Consider the following 21,335-nt stretch of genomic DNA (forward strand, 5'->3'; position numbering starts at 1 on the left):
AGTCAGGGAAAGTCCAGGTTCAGAAAATACAGTAGTGAGGTTAGAGCTATCATTACACGGCAGTGATAGTGAGTATTACAATGACAGCTTAAAAGATTTGAGTGTTTGTGGCACGGCATTACTGAAAAGACAAGTGATAAAAAATAAGCAGATAAACAGAGACAAAGAGAACGAAGAAAGACCCTCAGAAGAGAGATTAACAAAGAAAACAAATGCAAAGCATTTAGATAAAACAGTCAGACCTAACAGAAAAATGAGACCCCAGAGCTTTGAAAAACTACGGCTGCCAGGCTAGTAAGCATCAAACCTAAGAAATCCGTGTGAAACGTACTTTCTTTAAGTCCGTTTTCTTTTGCCACAATATGTAAGTTTCTTTGCCTCAACCTTTTGTTCATGTCTCTTTAGCTTTTAACACCAAAAGGTGCTTTTCTCAAATTCATTTTAAGGTGGCTAGCCTTGGCAGCTCCCAAAGAGCAAATAAAAATGAAGTCCTTACCATGATAGACAGATAGAAATGACACTGTAGACAGTCCATCTTATTACTCACAGTTTGTAGTCACTCATAGATAGGTGGACATTTGTGAAAATTTACAGTAATTTAGCATGCAGAGCCCACTGTCACAAGACAGATACGGGGACCTGCGTAATGTTTTCCAGGTGGAACATTACATTACATTGGTGGCTCTCCAACTTACTCAAACCTTTACTAGTGAAAAATCAACTGATGCTGACGGAGGTTGTGACCAAAACATAATTTATGATCATAGCTTACTACCAAACCCACAATAGGTCTGGTAATTTTTTAAATACCTGTGCTGCAGCATCTTAGGCCAAAATACCCCAGTGCCTTGAACGTTGTATGAACAGTTTTCAGCAACATGGAGAATCTACACTTTTTTTTTTTTATTTAAAGTATTTTGTGCCTCAGTTTGAGGTTCTATTCAATGCGTGCTTCTTCATTTGAAATGCTATGTTGATCTCAAATTTTCTGCAGCGATTGACAGAAATGGATGTTCTTCACAGAAATCTCAGACTGCTGAAAACAGTGCTGTGAACTACTGTTAATCTGCTGAACAGTCCTGTGACAGCTAGACTTTTATTTCCTGCTTCTGCCAAGTGATACATATTTGAGAAGACACTAAACCGAACCAAAATAGAAAATAAAAATACCAACTGTTTATTCATGAAGAAAATATTGGCATATGTGACATATATTGGCATATTCATAATCTATCTACATGAACCTGCTCGCCGAGGGATGAAAATATCAGTTGAGAATACCTACCTGTGTGTGCCTGCATCTCCTACACAGGACACAGTGACAACCCCTACTTGTGCTCCTCATAGAGGCTATTTTTTGTCAAATTCCACTCAGAGCCTCCTAGATTTCTGATTTTAATGTTAGGCCAGTCTTTCTGGATTTAAGATTGCATGTGTCAAAATGCAAGGAGGTGGGGATATACATGGTTTGCAATAAGACATTAAGAGTATTATAATACAAAACAGCACAATATCATGGCAATATGTAATACTATGCCATACAGTGTTGCATTTTACATATAAGCAGATGGGAAGAATTTAATTTCTATATTAATTTCTCGATCTGCAAAAAGGGGATTACAGCTTATTCACAAGAGGGCTATGAGTTTAGCACAGCAATGCAGGTAAAGTAGCCTGAGATCCTCTGATGTCATCATTGCTAATTAAGGAGAAAGAGATGCTGCATTCGCCAACCTGTATATTTCTCTTAAGTTGCTGTCAAAGAGCATCTAGATTAATTTACAGCAACAATTTTTTCACTAACTTAAACACAGGGAAACAAACAGTTCCAGGTCAATAAACCTAAAGTATTCAAAGCAAAAGCTTAGTAAAATATTGCTTGTGTGTGTTTTTTGTGTATAGCTGGCTAAGCAAAAAGATCTGTAAGTCTTTATTTATTTTAATAGAATATTTAAGTTTCAAGTATGATGAGAACTCTGCCTTCAATCTCTGATTATCCTGATTAACAGTCTTGACAATCTCTGAAGCCTTTCATTTCAAACGAAATAGAAAACACACCAAGAAGAACCAGGACAATATAAGATACAAGACTCCACTCATTGCCACCAGATGCCACAGATGCAAAGTGTTAAGTGGGATTCAAGAGAAATTAGATGACTACAGGTAAATGAAACACATCTATGAATATATTATGTAGGGCAAAGCACTGAACTGGAATTATAAAGGGTAAGAAAAAACCCTTGCCTTTTTACAGTTTATTTCACTGGTAACCACTACACAGTTACTTGCACTGAACTTTGCACATAAAACACTGGATTGATCACATGGGACACGGGTCTGATGCAGTTGGCGATTCTCTAAGAGTGATAATATTGCCTGTTACAATAGGGGGAGCTTCTAGGGGCTCGAGGAACTTCAAAAGAAGGCCAATTTCATCCTCACCTTTTCACACCACAGAAATCAAGGAAGGCAACAAAAAAGTGTGTTTCCCAGGATCAGCCAAAAGAAAAATAAGAATAGAATACAAGTGCTACAAAGCTCCAGTCTGGTACACCGTAGGCCCCTCAAATGCCCAAAGCGTACTCTAAAAACACACCCTAAGAATATTATTGGCATGAAAATGTTCAGAACAGTATAGCTTGATCAAATACTCAAATAAAGACAAAAACATTATTTAAAGATATTGTACTAATATATTTTAACAGCAAACTTACTTTCACATCTAAGACATGCAGTTCAACTCTAACACTGCTTTCGTCTTCTGTAAACATCTCAATCCTGTTCACATGGCTGAAGTCTGCCAGGAGAGCCACCAGGTTTGTTTTGGTGTTTATCACATGACTGATTCCGTACCGCGGCCCTACTAACAGAGTCACTTCTGAACGCTTTTCTCCCTGCTTTAGCAGAAAAAGAAAAAAATGCAAAAGTAAAAATGATAGAAGTAAAAAAAAAAAGATAAAAAGTAAAAAAAGTAAAAATTACAGGTACTGCATAGTGACAGAAACCGCCACTGCCTTCTTTCATTTTCATGGAGCTACATTTGCATGGCATTTCTACATTAAAGATTATTATGTTTTTCTAAGAAGATATGATATAGAGGAGCACACTTGAGTCATAATTAAAAACAAAAAGTAAAGGAATCTGGTCCTGGATACTGACTATACTGTAGTTTTTAAATGGATAATAAGAAGGACAGACAGATGGAAGGATGGAATCTGCTTCTGTTACAAGAAAATCTTTGTCATCAAGAGGTTTTCAGACTAATAATATTAGTGATCGATAGTTAATTGGATGGTGCTATTTGCCAAAAGGGTGCTAACCTATCTCCAAATCCCCAGCGAAAAATCCAATTATAATAGGAACATTATTTTAAAGATTAAAAGAAAAAAGTGATTTGGTTCAATTTAACAGTTATGTTTTGAGTGTATGAATAGAAGCTAAAATTCTAAAGAAAATTATACTGTCCAGCTTTTGCAAAAAGATATTTTGATAAAAAATCAAGGGAAGAGAAGGACTACTTCAAGAAAAATGTTACCACTAGTGTTGCCTTGAAAACACGCCCTCCATATAATCGTAGATCACTGAGGAACTTCAAATAATGCACCTTGGCTTGCAGAGCAGATAGCTGAGGAAGGAGAAAAAGGGGTGAGAGGTAGTGGTGGAAATCATCACATTACCAAATTCAGAAAGAAAACATATTTTTGCAGTCTAAGGAGAACGGACCATAACAACAGGTCTTCAGAGCCTGAAACTAAATCATTAGATGCTTGAGTTTCAGATGAGGAGAAACAGTTTTATTCTTAAAATTAAGATCTTGCTCGTTTAGTTAAAATGCACTGAGGACTTGGGTATGTGCAGATCAGAGCGCTGCAAGAACATTGTAACTACTCCAATGAAGGGAAAATGTTAAACTACTCAGATTAAACATCTGTTCATTGAGGGATTTCAAGGGTAGACAGCAGCTTTCCATTCATAATCACCATCAGTTCTTAAACATTTATGTAGCTATACAGAGAAAGAGAACAAAGAATTTGCTTTTGTCAGCTCTGTGTATTACATTTTGCTAGGTACTTGTGGCATATGGCATATTATTCCACCTCATTACTGCATTTCCTATTTCTTAAAATAAAACTCTTCCACTATAAGTAGAAGCAATAAATCTGAAAGCTAAATACAGTACACCAATATATATGATCATATCATGCAATACATGTCATAATTTATCTCCTTTTTTCTCCTCTGAGCTTAAACTACCTACTTAAAAAGAGACAACCGGGAAATATTTTATGAGACTGAATGTAAACAAGAAACAGTTCATTTCACCCAACCAGTCTGGACGCAAACCTTATACTCCCCTGGTGTAAGTCCTTATATCTGGACTTTAAAAAGATAAAACAAGCTCATCTCATTTGCTGTTTTTATTTCAGCCACTAGAGTTCTAATTCAAAACCTTATTTGATCTTGAACGGCATTTTAAGAGCCCCTATCCTAAGGTTTTTCTAGATACCAAGGAGGAAATGAATCTGCAGCAGAGCAACTAGTGGGAATGCTTTCCCCCTTCCCTTCACTAGGTGTTCAGTTGGAGAAGAAATACACAGGGGTTGTAAAAAATGGGAGAATCCTGAGAATGACAGGCTTCCCTTCACACGGAGGGAGAGAAGACCACAGAAGGAAATCAGTTCCTGTGTTAGTACCTACAAGTGAGACAGAAGGCGAAGGTGAGCTCAGATGTTTTGTCTCCGAGATCTAACTGCTAAAAAAGCAGGTGGGCACACAAAGTATTTCCAAAACTCAAATTAGAAAAGAATGAAGCAAAACCAATGAAGCCTGCTTGCTGCAGGAAGGGACTATTGCAACCTGTCTTCTAACCAAGAACTGATACTGTATGCCACTGTCATCACCTGTGATGCCTGCAGCAGTGATGGCTTCCAAAATAAACCCAAACTTACACTACCAGGATACACAATAAGTAATTGGCATGATTCAGCTTTAGCCTTAGCAGTACAGGAGACATGCAGTGCTTCCATCAAAGAGGTGGCCTTTCTCCCTGAGCATCCCAGGTCAAACACATAGAGCCACATTCACAGCCATGATGTGATCTGAAACCTCCAAGGAGGATTTCTACTGATCACAATGAACCTTAGCTCAGGCACCATGTGTCTTGGAGTTCTTTTGTTCGGAGACAAAGCGTCATGGAGCAGGATTCAACTCATTTTATGTCTCAACTAGTCACTCTTAGGTTCTTTTTATAGTCCATGGAGAGAAACAGGCATTTCTAGGACACAAGTCATCTGACCTATTTTTGGTTCCTAATGTGGGATGGGATGAATCGCTCCCTAGAAGTGCCTGTTTCTCTCCATTGACTACAAAGAGAGACTAGATGACTTGCATAAAGAAACCTCATTATGGTGTCTAAACCCGGCCTCAGCTGTACGCATGTAACAAAGCATTTCTCAGAGACATTGTTTTCTACATGTTTTTTCCAGCTGAAGTGAAAGCTTACTGCTAAGAAAAGCATTGTACTACAGCAAGGAGGGTCATTTATTGTAAGGAGCATCATCTGTCCAGTTAGATCATGGCCAGAGAAAAGTCTCTATCTACAGCATAATGGAAAACAATCCTGAAAACCGGCATTTATGTCAGGCCCATAGGTTAATGTGGTGCAGATGAGAGCATGAGAGAGACAACAACAACTTTCCTAACAAGTCTGCAATTAATAGGAAGCACTAAATGAATTAAAAAATATATATCTTTATCATACATGAAGTGTTAATAACCAGTTTTCTAGCACTCTCAAGATAAGAAGATAGTTTAGTTGGGGTATAATTAATTATTTTTAATTGTTCTTGGCTATGTTGTACCGAGCACCAAAAGTTCCATCTCTGAAAATATAATGGCTAGGTGTTTCTCTGAAGGATTAATTTTTAAATGTTTTCCATGCACGCCACCCTTTCTGTTCTTTAAAACATATTTTCCATTAAGATGCAAATGTAATACCTTTTTACCCGGAGGAACTAGGTTTTGATTTGCTTTGACAAGGTGTGAAAGTGCTTTCTTTATGTTCTTTTCTTTCATGCTTTGCAGCACAGCAGATGGAAGAAAAGTCTCTAATCCCCATTCTTTTCTGCAATAAAAGGCATATATTTAATTTCACATTCCTGTGATGACTATTTATCTAAAGTCTGGTGACTATGATGCCAGGTGAATGAACACCTGAAAACAGGAGAGTTGATCAAGTCCAGAGTTTTGCAATAACACATTATTTTCTATATTCAAACTATATATTACTTATGAAAAAGATGCTTTAAAATTATATATAATCTATCTTCTATCCATTCCACCTCTTCCATCGTGCCATTCAGAAAAGAAGTATTAAGTTTTTATGTTTAAAGTCTATGCTGTATTGTTAAATACCACTTAATTACATAGCAAGTACCATTATAGAATTAAAATCACAGAACATTTAACAACACTGTCAGATTTAACGTTATTTTCTAGGCTTCTTTTTAGAACATGCAAACGAGCCAGCCACTGACTTTGTCACTTATATTTTGTGGGATTTTTCCTCCTCAGAAACAATCAGTTCCCCTCCTTTTACCAGATTTTCTTTTCTGCTTGAAGCACCCCTTTTGATAGAAGACTGACTCTTCACTTAAAAGTAATTATTTCTGCTGATTCATTAATAGGATACAATATAACATGGTCTTTAGTAAGGTAGATAAAGTCTACAAGATTGAGTGTGCAACAGTTGTTATTTCCATTCTGCAAGTAAACTAAGCAATGACAAAAGTTTTGGGGCAGATGCACACACAGTTGCATTTTGGAAATTTTCTTTTTCTTTGTAGTTACATGTACATGTTGTCTAACATAAAACAGGTGCCTACTGGGATACTTCTGTATCTAAGAAATCTTACAAATGGAATCTAAGACCCTACAGTCTTCAGAACCAAGAAATCATCAGAATGGTACCATAATAATCCCTACTAAACCTTAGGATTCAGACCATATAAACTTAGATCTGAGCATTAAATCATTGAAAGCAAATGAGTTAATCTTATTTACATTTATAGGCTATTTCATGTGCCTAAACAGATGACCAAAAGGCAAATGGACCAAAAGGTCTGGTCCATATGTACAACTCTTCACACACCTGAATCAATTTCAGGGACAACAAATGAACATAAAATTGGTGCGTGCATATAGCCATATTAAAGAAACAACCTTAAAGAATCTACAAGTTACTCCTAATGCTTCACTTTTAAGGAACACAATGCATTCTCAACTTACTCTATATATTTGAGGGAGATTTTCTGAGTTTGCTTGGTGGTCACAGTTGCAATATACATTTGTAATGCAGCCAACCGCAGGGCAATGTCATATTTCAATTCTGGTCCAAATCTTTCCTGAACCACGTCGTTACAGCTCTGCCAAAGAACCAGTAGAGGGAGCATCAAGTTCAAAAATCTTGCACTAAAATAAATTATAGTCTTTTTTTGACTATTCTTTTTTTTTTTAAATTTAGCATTACATGCAGAGTAATCCTGAACCCAGAAGCAGGACCATGCTTTAGGTAGGACTGCTGCTCTCAAAGGTGTCAGATGTTTACCAGTGCATGGGCACTTCTGAAGAACACAAGGACTTCTGCCAGAGAGGAGAAGGCACGAACATTTTGATCTAAGCTCTCTTCATCCTTCCTGGAGAGAACAGTAATTCTCTTTCACAAAGAGTACTGGGAAAGTGTCAGTGTATCTGGACTCAGGACAGCAGGTGTGATACCCAGGAGAACCACATTGCTTGTACATCAGTTTTCTCATCCATTTTACTGGAAGTTCCTTTTCAGACATCATTTCTGTCTGATATTACAGTACCAGAAATAAGTATTAGCAATTACTTCAGCTTCACTCTTTTCTAAAGCCAAATATATTTTGGAAAGATATCAAAGCATTACTATTTGGAAAGACTTATGAAGGAAGGGGACTTTGCAGATGATAAAGATTTGCACATTCCCCAAGTGCATTCATTGGTGTTATGCAGCAGAAATAAACCCCAGGATTTACTGCAGCCCACTTTTCTATGTGAAGATATAAATCTATATATACACTGAGTGCATCTATCTTTTTATTCTCTTTCACGCTAACAATGGCCATGCTTTCACTTACCTGTACATAGAGATATTCAAAAGCAACTGGATCTCTTCTTAAAAGATCAATGGGATCCTTTGGGACAAAGCTAATCCTGAAAAGACATCTCATCTTATGCGAGCTTGGCCTCTGGGTCACCTAGGACAGTGCAATAAACATATCAGAGCTTGGCAAGTCTGGTCATGCAACACAGTCTGTAGTCTCAGGCACTGTGACCCTGCTCCAGAGCCACGTGGCAGCAAGAAAAATAATTCTGTCCAACAAAGAGCTTTACCACGGGCTCCTTATTAAGTTCTTCACATAAGAACATCATCTATACAATCTTGTGGAAAGACTTTTAGACTCATATAGGCATGACTGCCCAATACAACTCAACCTCAAAGCACCAGAATTCACTCATTCAAAACCAGAGTGAAAGGACAGAGAAAACAGACCTTAATGAAAACCACCCAAGTGAAATACAAACTGAGATGTGCTTCAGCAGGACCAAAATACTCATAAATGAGAAGGGCTAGAAGGTTTTTGGGGAGAGGTCACATTTTCTTTCTTAGACTGACTGAGAACACAGGTGAAGTACAGCTTAGCAGTTATTATTCTCACTTTCTCTTGCTTGTTTTAATCCACTAAACAATTTGCAAGAAATTGGGTCTTTTGCATTTTCCTGAGTTGTTCTGGTTTAAGAGACCTACCCCTAGACTTCCAACCAAGACAAATCTCCTCCAATGCATTAAAAATGAAAAAGATCGCTTTGCTTGTTGGTCAGCAAAACTTTGTTAAGCATGTAACACCGTAATCTGGGTATATTCATAAGGGACCACCACCAGCTAATGAATAATTGGATGAAAGGGTAACAATCCAATAACACCATTGTAAGTCATGGTCAGCAGCAATGTTATAATGGCAAATTAAAGTATTGCTGATTTTACAGGAACTTCAAAGAAGAAACCCTCAGAATTAATGTAGTTCATGTAGTTTATTTAATTAGGCTAATGCAGTTAGAGAGTTGGTGTACTTTGTAATCAACATCTTTAATTAATAAAACTGTACTTTTAAAAATTTCCAATGAAGTCCCCGTCTTGCCCTAACAATTTTCGAAACATATGTTTATCTCACATTGTCTCTGACCTCATTCCTAAGTATCTAGGCATACTCTGTATGTATAAATAAAAGCTCTGGATGGGATTTTCGAAAGCTCACTGTGTTGGTTTATTCTGATCCTTCGGATTTCAATGGGAATTTTACCAATTACTTCAAAGAGAGACAGCTAGGCCGGGAGAGCCAGTATTGAGTACTTCTGGATATTGTGCATTCATTGGGTAGCTTACACCCACAAGAAAAGAATGTTAACATGGCAAAGCCAACTGCTTAAAGGTTAGAAAATGCCAGAAAGACCCTTAGCTGGTAAACTAAGGTCCTTCATACCATTACACAGACTCTAGTTATATGATCAAGGGAATTCTGGCATTTAAATTAAATATTTCTCCCCATCTCATCTAAGAATCCTTTTTTTTTTTATTTTTTTTTTTTTTTAGATTTAGGTGAGATTTTTAAAAAAACAATGTTCTCCTGAAACACAGAAATATCATGGAAAATTTCAGGCTAAAAAAATCAGGGTCCTCTGCTGGGAACTGTGAAGCAACTTTACCTTTAGTCACACCTCCCTGATCTAAGGAAGAAAGTCACACCAGCATTTTCTAGGTCACAATTCATCATCACTGAAGTGACATAATGTATCGCTGCGTAAACAAGCCAAACTTGGCTTCATCATAAAGAGTATTATTTCCTGTCACCCAGATACAGATCTGTATAATCAGATAAGAATCAAAGATCAAAATAAGGTTTTTAAAGGAATTTCAGCAGACTGTGGTTCTCAGAATTGTTACCATCAACTTCCCGGCTGTTGAGAACATTTATTAGCAGGGCTACATACAATATGAAAAAAGCTTTGATAAATACTGTCTAGCTTTGAGTCCGATCTTTAATGAACTTTTTAATACTTTTTAATGGCCCAATAAAGCAATGAAATATGATTCCTATATAATAGAAAAATAATTGTTTTCTGTGAGAACTTGATTCTTGCAACCCCATCTAGATACTGCTATTTGATAGACTGTATTGAACTATAAATCTTGCAGTTAACTCACTTGAGTAATTAAAAAGATGGACAATTTACTGATTAACCAGTCCCATTAATATCTGTTTTCACATATCATTACACAAACCTGAGTTAAAGTCTCCTGTTCATGTAGCAAAAGGAGTTTTGTTCCAGATCCTTCAACTCTCTGCTCCAGCATCAGGGAAAAGTGTTCAATACACTTGATGGAAAGCTTTTCTTGGAGTGTTAAGATGACATCCTAATTAACAAAGGATTTATAAAATGTGCTTAAATTCATGAAGTGCTTGGGACCCGGTTCTTCACTGCCACGCACCCTGCACGTACCCAGCACAGGGTAGAAGCCCAGATGTTAACCGGTCATGTTTTGTGCCTGTTCTGCACAAGTATACTGGACATCACACATATTCACCCAGCGAGAAATCAGCACCTTTACATTTGAACATCTCTGAGATGGTATCAGACATGCATGTGAAAAATACATACATGGAATTGCTGTGAATGGACAGCTTTCTGTGCAGTTTAACATGCAAATTATACTTGTATGGCCCTTAAATCATATCTCTCTGACTCCCTGGAAATAAAGCCTCTTGATCAGCAAAGGAGAGATGTTCTTGTTGCTCTTCACTTACTGTTGGGGCAGGGCCACCAAGCAGTACAAACCAATTTTATACGTTCAACAAAAAGATTAAATGAATGGCCTTTATTTGTTCTTATGACAAGGATTTGTTTTGAAGTCAACTTCTTGATACTTGTGTTTAATGGACATTCTTGAGTTTTAAATGCTGACAGAAAAGTCAATGAAGATGATACCGTGCAGAACAATAGCTCTAAATTCAGGGACCGTGTTAATTCATGGTATAAACCCTACTTGTAGAGACTTTTAATTAGTTTTTTTCACATTGCATTATGTCTAAGGGTAATTAATTTGAGAACAATTGCTTCTAAAATAACAGCTAAATAAACCTCCTCACAAAACCATTCAATCAATCCCTACTTTAATTTCATATAACGCTTTGTAAATATATGCAGAGTATTAATAACACCTGTCAAGGTATCTTTTGCTTTAGTGAATGTAGAAGGAAAAAGAAATATATAATAAACCATCATTTAAAAATAGTTTCACATTATGTTGGTGATAAGATTAAAACATTTCTATCCATCCGAAAGATTTTTAGATATACATAAGTATCCAGATGGATAGGACTCACTAAGGAGATCATGACGAATTGTAATCCAAGTGTTTTAACATAATTTAGTAAGATTAATTGATCAATTACAGTGTGTTTATGGAAAATCAACACCAAATTTGTGGAAGGATGAAAAATGTATGTAGGAGGATGGGGACAACTTTATACAATGTAAAGAATATAAGACAGTATTAATGGATTGCAAGCAACCACTCTAAATAATGGAGGTTAATATACTGTTCTCACTAATGGGGAATTTATTGATTACACATTAAATCTACCTTTATTTATACTCCTAAACTATGCTCAAAGGCAAGGAGTACAACAGTAACATGAAGAGACATAATATTAAATGTAAGATTTTAAGAGAGGGTAGTAATGGCACTGTTTTCCGCTACCTGTCTTAGGCCTTTGAAAATGTGATGCTAAGGCACATAGGCGTTGAATTACCGAACCAAACTTTTTGCTAGCCCATCCTTTCATCCAATAACTTAAGAGTCAGGCCAAGTGCTGCCTGCCAGCAATAAGGAAAGCAAGGACTGCAGGTAAGGCACTGGTTGCACTCTTGTTGTTAAGTGGTGAATTACTGGACTGCTGGGGCGGGGAGAAACCTGCGTTTGCCTTGACTCAACTGGGGCACATCTACTTCACCTCAGTTTAAGAAAAGCAGCAGCAATCCACACTCACCCATCCACAATGAGGAACATACACATGCATACATGCAAGAATATGTAATATATAGCTGTGCAGGCTATGGAATATATAATTGCCTGAGTTAGATGCAAAGGAAATTATTCCTACAAAAAGTCAGAATGACTAAGGTCAAAGCAGGCTTACAACATCGATACAGCTAGGTTGCTGAGCCCACATGGGCTTCGGATTAGATGTGTGGTCTTACAGTACATGACATACTCATGAGAGAACTACTGAAAACTAATGTAATGGGATGTGATGGCCAAAGACTGGTCTTCAGAGGCAAAATATCCTGGAACAGGTTAGTTATTTTTATACTCATAAAAGAAAATACTGGAAAGTGGGCTTGTGGGCCTTAGAAGGCTATGGAGACCTCGGTATCTACAGAAGCACGTCTCCTAATTCTTCACTCAAGCAAATTCTCAAATGGACTGAAGGAATTCAGTATCCCACGGCTGTAGAGCACAGGCTTACATCCATTACCTGCACTCAATTTATGTCTAAGGTATATATATGAACTACAAATGGATACTGCAGCCCATTTTTATATGTAACTTCAATATCTGTTTTGCCTTCAGACTGGAGTAGATTTCCTACTGTTTACCTTAGTAAATCACTCTTCTTGCTCCTCTAACTGATTGAACATACTGCTGAATCACGGTGAGCAGAAAAGTGTCTTTCTTCAAATATACATAGCTTTGCAGTCCCTTAAAGCCGGCAAAAGCTGGCAGTGCAGCTGAAAATCGCATCCCCAGCCTTCACTGATCATTCCCACCGATACAGGTCTCTTGTGTCAGTGTCCCAAGCATGTGTGCTACCATGCTGTGAACTAGATTTGGTAACCAATCTGTGCTTAAACTAGCTTACCCAAACTAAAATGCTTGAGAGACTAGCAGCGTGCCCAACAGTGCTAGTCATGCTGCTTACCGCGCTGTTCCATGGCACTCACAGACACGACACCAATGCCACCTCTGGTTTGGGAACCTACATGGAACAGTGTCACAGACACTCCCTAGCCACCTCAGTTGTGTGCCAGGGCTTCACCTCTTTATTTCTCTATGTGAAATGTGTTATGGAAAGCATAGAGGACATTACACTGAGATGAGCAATTTATCATCAGCATAACCCTACAATATCCCAACCCGAGCTCACTGGATCACAAGCTAGATGATATTCAATTAACAACCAACATCTTAATCTTCTTAGCTCCTGACTTTTGCTGACAAATCATGCTAGTATTTGGCAGCGTATCAAAATGATAGGACCACATAATTTTAATTGCACGACAGGCACATTAACGTGACCACTTCTACTTTTTCTTCATTGACAATACAATACGCTTTTAGCTACAGAAAAATGGACCAACACCTCGTTATTTCTGAACTATAAGTCCAGCCCCAACTGAACACACTAGTAATTTTATTCTTAAAGTATTCCAAGTAAATTACAATTACTGAAGGTCTTGAAAAGAGTCAACTGGCATTCTTGGCATTGCATACCAAGGTGTATCTAGCCTACCTTTATTGAAGTGCTGCAGTCAAAGCGGAAAGATTTGGTTTGTCCATTTTCAAGATACACCTTCAGAACATTTGGCATGAAAAGAAGTGAATTGTCCTTAACTGTTTCCTGCCAAGCAAATTAGTGAATCAGATTATAACATGTAACAAGGGAAATCTAAATGTTGTTCTATAAAGGAGGACATAATTCAGATGGAAAGGTAACATCTGAAAAGGAACATGTTGGCTCAAACTGGAAGCAGAATTAGCAATGCTCATTACAGCTGCACTCTATTGGTCTCTTTCCTGGAAAAATATAACTGTTCATATACATTTTATGTCTGGCTTGGAGTATTTTCTTTCCCTAAATGCTATCTCTCTAACAATAAATGTTGCCTCTAAAGTTGAAATATTTTCAATAAAACAGAAAAATAGATTATTATTTCTCTGAATATAGGAAGCTATACAGTGTCTTCAATCTACAAAACAGGAACTGCAGATTCGTTAGTAAGAATTATAATCAAGATGTTTTACATTCTCTTTATAGCTGGATATTAAATGCTAATATCTGTCATCATTTAAGAAGCGTAACATATAATATTGCTACTTAACTGTGATGATTTGTAACAAAGATAGTAAAATATACAAGAAAAAGGAAAGGAAACAAGGCACTTTTTCTAAAAAAAAAAGGCAAAAATTGCTCTTGACAAAATACAGTATCAATTTATGTTTGGAAGACAGTTGGATAAAAACATCAGTGTGGAAGGATGTTCTGGCAAATTATGAAAATGAGCCAGGAGTTCACATTTAAGGAGGAGTTCAGTGCCTCTCAAAGGGAGGCTGACTTTGCCTGAGGGTCGGAAACAACTAGTTCAAGTAGAAAAAAAATAATTTAAGAGGTCTGTAAGGTAACGTTAATCTGTTTTCCTGACATACTACTTCTGAAAACTATGAGTTTTCCTGTTACAAAACTGCTCTGAAAGAAACCTAAGTAAGCATTATCAAGACTGTAAAGACATATATGTGCTATCACCACAAAATGCATTCACTAGCATTTTAATTTTATTTTAAGAAGGGACAAATTTTTCAGAGTATTATGGGCCCAACAGACTTTATAACCAGATCTTTTGAAAACTTCAGAAACAGAAAAACCCTTCCCTTTGCAAGCCTGTCACTGTTGTTCCTACTATATAATTCCCTCACTTTCCAGCCTTGAGGCATACCTTTGGATGAAATGCTCAGTCCTTCCTGAGGTTAAATAGTTGAATACTCACCGACACCTGGCCATTGATAATTACTTCTTCTGAGAAGCGCACTTTGACAGGATTGGACTTCAATCTTGCCTTTTTTGCAGCACTAATAAAAGCTGATTTAGGAGACTGGAAGGAAAAATGATGACAAGATATATCACTTAATTTCAAGTTAAAACCTATCTTTCCTTTTTCAGTGACTTCCCCTGTTTCTCAAACACCGGGAACTCCATGTATACAGCAACACTTTGCAAACCAGGCACTGAAGAATGGAAATACAGTCGAACCACAATGCCTCCTGAGATAATACATATGCACATACTCAGAAAGAATCACTGATGCATACTGTACATAGTGAAAGTTATCCCACTGTCAGACTGGAGTGATGAGAAGGGCACTCGGTGTACATACAAATTCTTTGTAGTGCTTCCACAACTACTGCTGTCAACCGAACTTGTTTTCATGAACGGACACCAACCAATGCCCAGCCAGTGACCCTTTCTTCAAACACTGAACAGAAAAATTTTCCATAATCTATAATCCACTAGATACAGATATACACACAACTTTTGCAAGAAAAAGTGTCAGAGCTCTCCAAGTGCAGTGGTGTCTCACTGTATTAGCCCACTTCAAAACATAGCTTAGAGCCACCAAAAGGCACCTGCAGGCTAGCAGGTTTCCCTGAATGTATCCCCTACACAAGTCCCATGAAAGGCTTGGCTACAAAAGAACGGATGTTTTTTGGGACTTCATGGATTAGAAGTCCAGAAACATTCCTAATTTTCTTCTGGGACCTAACTGACTTTCACCAACTACATTATTCAATAGATTCACCTGTGATCAAGTGTTGAGCCCTTGAAAAAAAAAATCTCTCTTCATTTGAGGAGTTTGACTAAGGACCCATTTTTAGTAACAAATATTCACAGTCAACAGGATTTCCATTTTAAGCAGCAGAAGCAAGACAGTTTTATTCTCAGGTCAGTTACAAACATAGAGCTTCTGGCACTGCCTTACTCCATAACCATGGAAATGGGCAATGGAAGAAACCCCGGCTTTGGCTGAAAATCACTGGGCTCCTTTGGGCCACGTTTTGGTCCATTAGTTTCAGTAAAATCTGAATTAAGAATCTTGTCCTAACTCCTGAGAAGAGGCCTTATTGGTTTTGGATACTGAAAAGACTAACTCATGTTGCTTTGCCTGTGATAAATTAGCGCAGGCATCAGCGATCATGATCCTGGAATAACTTCCTATTATCAGTGTGGCATGACAGCAGTCCTTGTAAACACAGAAAGTCTTGTCACCATCACTCAAATCTTGACTCAACTAACAATCTGCAGGAAGGATGCAGTAGTCCAAATCCATGTGCTCTATTATTCGCCCTGATGTCTGCTGAAACTGCTTAAAAAGTGGTGGGGTTTTGTGTTTTGGTTTGGGTTTGGTGGGTTTTTTTGGTTTTTGTTGTGATACAGAAGCCTCGTTTCCAGAAACTGGCATGAAGAAGTCTTTAGCTGATTTCTGTATGCCACTGATTTATTATCACATCCAAAACATGGTAACTATTACCATAGGCTCAGTATCAACCAGTGAACAAGGAATGAAAAATGCCACATTCTCCCAGGAAATATCAGAGCCATCTGGTAATTCCTGAAGCACAAAATAGAACCAAGAAATAAAAATGAATGCTTCTTCACTTTTAGAGTTCATTCTTTCTTACCTCTTCTCTAGTAGCTATGACCATACAATTCTTTAATCAGTAACAGTAAATGACAGAAAATTGAACCCCATGACCAAACCAAGCTCAGCTTCCAAAGCCAGTGCTAAAAAATGCAGAAGGTCCTTCAGAAGATTTGAAACAACCACCAGAAAGAAAGAAAGAAAAAAAGTTAACACACCCGCCCCCCCCAGTGTTAATGTCTCAGAATGAGGGACCCAAAACACTTCCTCAGCAAGAAGGAACAACATGGAAATGCTGAAGAAGCATGCTTACATATTGCACTTTAGAGATTAATTCCTAGAAATACATACAGTATACAATAATACCATGATTATTATAGTAATTCTACACATGCCTTTTCTAATTTACCTACTCTCAACATAGACCCTTTCTGCAATGTATAAGGGGGATAGTCTATATGGCAACTAAGTAATGGACTGCAACCTGTTGATTCCTGATGACACAGGGCAGCACAGATATAGCAGTGCCTACTGGCTCTCCCTTGTAATGGCAAGGGGAAAAGAGTCGCTTTCACTTACTCTTCTTGCTGGAAGAAGCTTTTTACAGTTGTTTGCTCTTACTGCAGATGAGTCACCAGTCTGGCCTCTCTTTACAGGCAGACTGCCAAATTTTCTTCCGGATTCTAGCAAGGTTATTCCCATACAGCAAATCTGGCAAACCACTATGTGGCTCTGTCACTCTCCACAACCTCTCTTTTCCTCTCCACAACCTCAAAAGTCACTTGCAAGGGGCATAAACACTTAAATTATATTATTGTAGAAATGGGATAGAGGAGTCCAACACAACTGAAAGATCTGAACATATGTGAGTTCCCAAGAACCCCTCCGGGGCGTGGGGTTTAACGTACATATTGCACAGCCAGGGGAGCACACCACAGTCTGCCATAAAACGTGGGGCTTCCTTCCCTCCCCACTTCTGCAACGTGGTCAGGACTCCGGCCCCTTGCCAGACGCTCTGGGTGAGCCTGGAAGCAGATTGCTTTCTAAAAAGCTTCAAATGATAAACCAGGGGCGTAAGATAAACTAGAAGAGCTGCACCAGGTATTTGGGGGAACGTTCTCTGCTGGTTCAAGGTCTAAGTAACAGCACAGCTTTTGCATTTCATTGCACAATCTCGTTGTTTCTACCTCTGCATCAACTCGGCACTTGACATTTTCTCTTTGAGAAAGGAACTGTTTCAAAAGAGTGTGGCGAATACCTAGGGAAACAGCTGGGTTTGATTGTTGAAACTTGCTTGTCTAACAAAGCACCAGCAAGATGACGTGCTGCTCTATTCTATTTTAATGTCTTCAGGTTTGTAGGCGAAGAATGCTATCAATTAATGATTCTCAGAGCACCAGGTTCATTTGTTTCTGATAGTTGGTCTTTTAGCCAAATGGAAGCCATTATCCTCAGTTAATGACCTTAAGCAGGAGGTGTTTACATTAATGCAGAACATTTATCACTGCAAGTAAAGTATTTGCATTGTCACAGATAAAAACAGCTTAATTAGAGTGACTTTTGCAAAATGAGGGGACACATTTTAACAAGGAGTCAAAATACTTCAAAAACCCACAAACTTCACGCTGTGTGACCTAAGCATTGTTTCCTGTTAAAAGCTCACTTATCAGTACTTTAAATAATTTTTTACTTGTTTATGCAGAATTCAGTAAAAATTTAGATGATGATTTTAACACTACCTGAAGAAACTGGTAATGAGAAATGAAGCATTGCACAGATATTTGCTTGGAGTAAACGATAGTGAAGACTGAGACCCTCCTTTGAATGCTACTCACTAGGGACTGCAATCAATGGGCATCCCATCAGCAGGGTGAAAACATGAGATTGCTATAACAAGAGGAGGCTTTCTGGAAAATGTTATTTTTTCTCATTTTCTGGACTTTTCAAAATTAGATCCTATTTTTGTCAGCGGCATTATAGCAGGTCATTTTCAGATAGCTCTTAGAAACAATATCCTTCATTTTGAGAGAAACTGTTTTTCAATGAAAATAAGAATGTCTAGTACTTTGTCCGCTTTTGCAGGTAAACTGTAATTTGGGGGAGATTCCAAGTGAAATGGTGTTTATTTGCTGCAAAAGCCCCTTTGAGTGCTCTTGCCAGTAGAGGTGTGGCAACTACAAAACCTTTACTCGGATTTAGGATTTAGCATTTAGGAGAGGATAGTGTAGTACTGAGCTACCATAAAGAAATGAAACAAGGCAGCAGCATGGGACAGTCACAAAGTGAAAAGAAAACCTGCTTTGTGACAATGATTGTCAAAATGTGACAGAAATACCAAAATTTTAAATAGCCACAAATTGTATATAGGAAATCAATTTTAAGTTTGTGACTTAAAATTAGTCATTAGTTTAATATGAAATATTATGTTTGTTAGGAAATAAGGAAAAAATGTATGATTGCAAAAACGTGTTGACTTTTTGGCCCATCCCTGAAGGCAATTATAAAAGACAAAATTTAAGAAGCAAATAAAACGTGAATAAGAGGAAGAATTAAATTTATTAAGTGGAACAGTACATAATGCCCAAAGGCAAACTAAATACTGCCATTCATAGCTGTCAGCAAGGCTGAAACAACTACACTGGCTCACAAGAGCATTGTAGAAGAGCAGGTAGGGACACGGAAGCAATAATGTGGAGAAGTTTTACCATGCAGTAATTTGTTATAACCACAGGGCACTGACAGATCATCATCAGGAGTATTTCTTTGTTAAACTCTTGGCACAAATTTCATTGCTGAAACAGTGGTCAGATTTGGGTACTCTCTTAAAAGTTGGTGATCTATCGTAGACAATTATATTTTACTATTTGCAATATTTACATGTTACTATTTTTAGATGGTAATCACAGTCTGATCATTAGTCCCATACATGTATAACATGTACCTGTAAGGCAGGGAATAGACAAATCTTACTTTAATGCAGGCATTGAGAAAATCCAATTAACTCCACCTACAGTAAACAACAGCCTAGTTTGCTGTGATTGTCCCAAGAACCATGAGTGAAACCACAGGTCAGCCTCAGACTTTGTGCAACACGCAGACGTTGCAGCTCATCACGTGACTAGATGGTCCTGGGCCATCTATCTCGGCGTTTATTAAATGTGGAGATCCTCCATAAAATCCCTTTCATTGGCCTTTTGGGATTCTGCCTCGCCAAAGTTCAGCCATTTACATTCATGGATTACTCCTTTACATTCACGTTTACCTCTCATACACAGGTGACTGCTCTTAATCAAGTACAAGAAAGTACAAAAAAAGACAGCTATGCCGCACTACTTTCACCCTACAACTCTGCATGGATGAGGACCTTCGAGAATGAAAGAAACCTTCACCCCATACAAATCCAGGCTAAAATGAACAAATTAAGAACTAGATGAATGATAATGCACCTGAGATGGGAGAAAGGGGTAATGAAGAGAGAAAAGAGACCTAATGGAAACTGGGGGGGGGGGGGAGGACTACAAGGAGAAAATGATGGACAGGGTGAAAGGGTGAAGGGGATCTTTTCCACTTTGCTGAAACAATTAACATAGAAGTTCAAGCTCAATTTTCTCACAGTCACCACTGCTGAAAAAATAATGTATTTCATACAACTATATTCCAGAAAAATCCATATAGCCTAAGAGGAGGTCTCCAGGAAGAAAGGTCAAGAGCAGCAGTGCTCACTGGGATTTGCACCACACACAGATAGAAGAAGAAAGGGTGCGCAGCACAGTTCTAACATGAGAAGAGACTGCTTCACACAGCAGAGTGGTTGGACAGTGGCCATGGACCAGCCCGCACTTCCAGGAGGCAATGCAGTGATAGCAAGTTTGTCATTAACCACACTGTGCTCCTCTCCTGTGTAGGATTAAAGCTATGTACGGAACTGACCATACCAAAAAGCTGATGTGGAAGTTACACAGTGGAAAAGGTCCTCAGGATGACTGTGAAAAAATGTGCACAGAATCACAGAATGGTTAGGGTTGGAAGGGACCTCTGGAGATCATCTAGTCCAACGACCCTGCCAGAGCAGGGTCACCTACAACAGATTGCACAGGACAGCATCCAGGCGGGTTTTGAATATCTCCAGAATGGAAGACTCCACAACCTCTCTGGGCAGCCTGTTCCAGTGTTCCACTACCCTCAAGGTAAAGAAGTTCCTCCTCATGTTAAGATGGAACTTCCTATGTTCAAGCTTGTGCCCATTACCCCTCGTCCTATCACTGGGCACCACTGAAAAAAAACTGCTCCCACCCCCCTGGCATCCTCCCTTTAAGTATTTGTAAGTATTAATAAGATCCCCCCTCAATCTTCTTTTCTCTAGACTAGAGACCCAAGTCATATGAGAGATGTTCCAATCCCCTCATCATCCTTGTAGCCCATTGCTGGACCCTCTTCAGCAGATCCCTGTCCTTCTTGAACTGGGGAGCCCAGAACTGGACACAGTACTCCAGATGCGGTCTCACCAGGGCAGAGTAGAGGGGGAGGATGACCTCCCTCGACCTGCTGGCCACACTCTTCTTGATGCACCCCAGGATGCCATTCGCCTTCTTGGCCGCCAGGGCACATTGCTGGCTCATGGTCATCCTGTTGTCCACCAGGACTCCCAGGTCCCTCTCCACAGAGCTGCTCTCCAGGAGGTCAGCCCCCAACCTGTACTGGTGCATGGGGTTATTCCTCCCCAGATGCAGCACCCTACACTTGCCCTTGTTGAATTTCATCAGGTTTCTCTCTGCCCA

At 38.5% G+C, this 21,335-nt stretch overlaps 1 protein-coding gene across 1 annotated transcript in view; it reads right to left on the reverse strand.

Moving 5' to 3' along the window:
• FRMPD4 (FERM and PDZ domain containing 4) overlaps positions 1-21,335 on the reverse strand; it is a 121,700-nt gene that overhangs the window by 6,426 nt on the left and 93,939 nt on the right. Inside the window, exons 6-13 of the mRNA XM_009885949.1 lie at positions 14,908-15,012; positions 13,656-13,763; positions 10,364-10,495; positions 8,160-8,279; positions 7,288-7,424; positions 5,998-6,124; positions 3,536-3,625; positions 2,715-2,897 (exon numbers count right to left, since the gene is read on the reverse strand). Of these exons, the coding sequence (XP_009884251.1) occupies positions 2,715-2,897; positions 3,536-3,625; positions 5,998-6,124; positions 7,288-7,424; positions 8,160-8,279; positions 10,364-10,495; positions 13,656-13,763; positions 14,908-15,012 (1,002 nt within the window). The remainder of the gene's footprint in view (positions 1-2,714; positions 2,898-3,535; positions 3,626-5,997; positions 6,125-7,287; positions 7,425-8,159; positions 8,280-10,363; positions 10,496-13,655; positions 13,764-14,907; positions 15,013-21,335) is intronic.

Source organism: Charadrius vociferus, unplaced genomic scaffold (genome assembly GCF_000708025.1).
Source record: "Charadrius vociferus isolate BGI_N301 unplaced genomic scaffold, ASM70802v2 scaffold105, whole genome shotgun sequence".
Lineage (NCBI taxonomy): Eukaryota > Metazoa > Chordata > Aves > Charadriiformes > Charadriidae > Charadrius > Charadrius vociferus.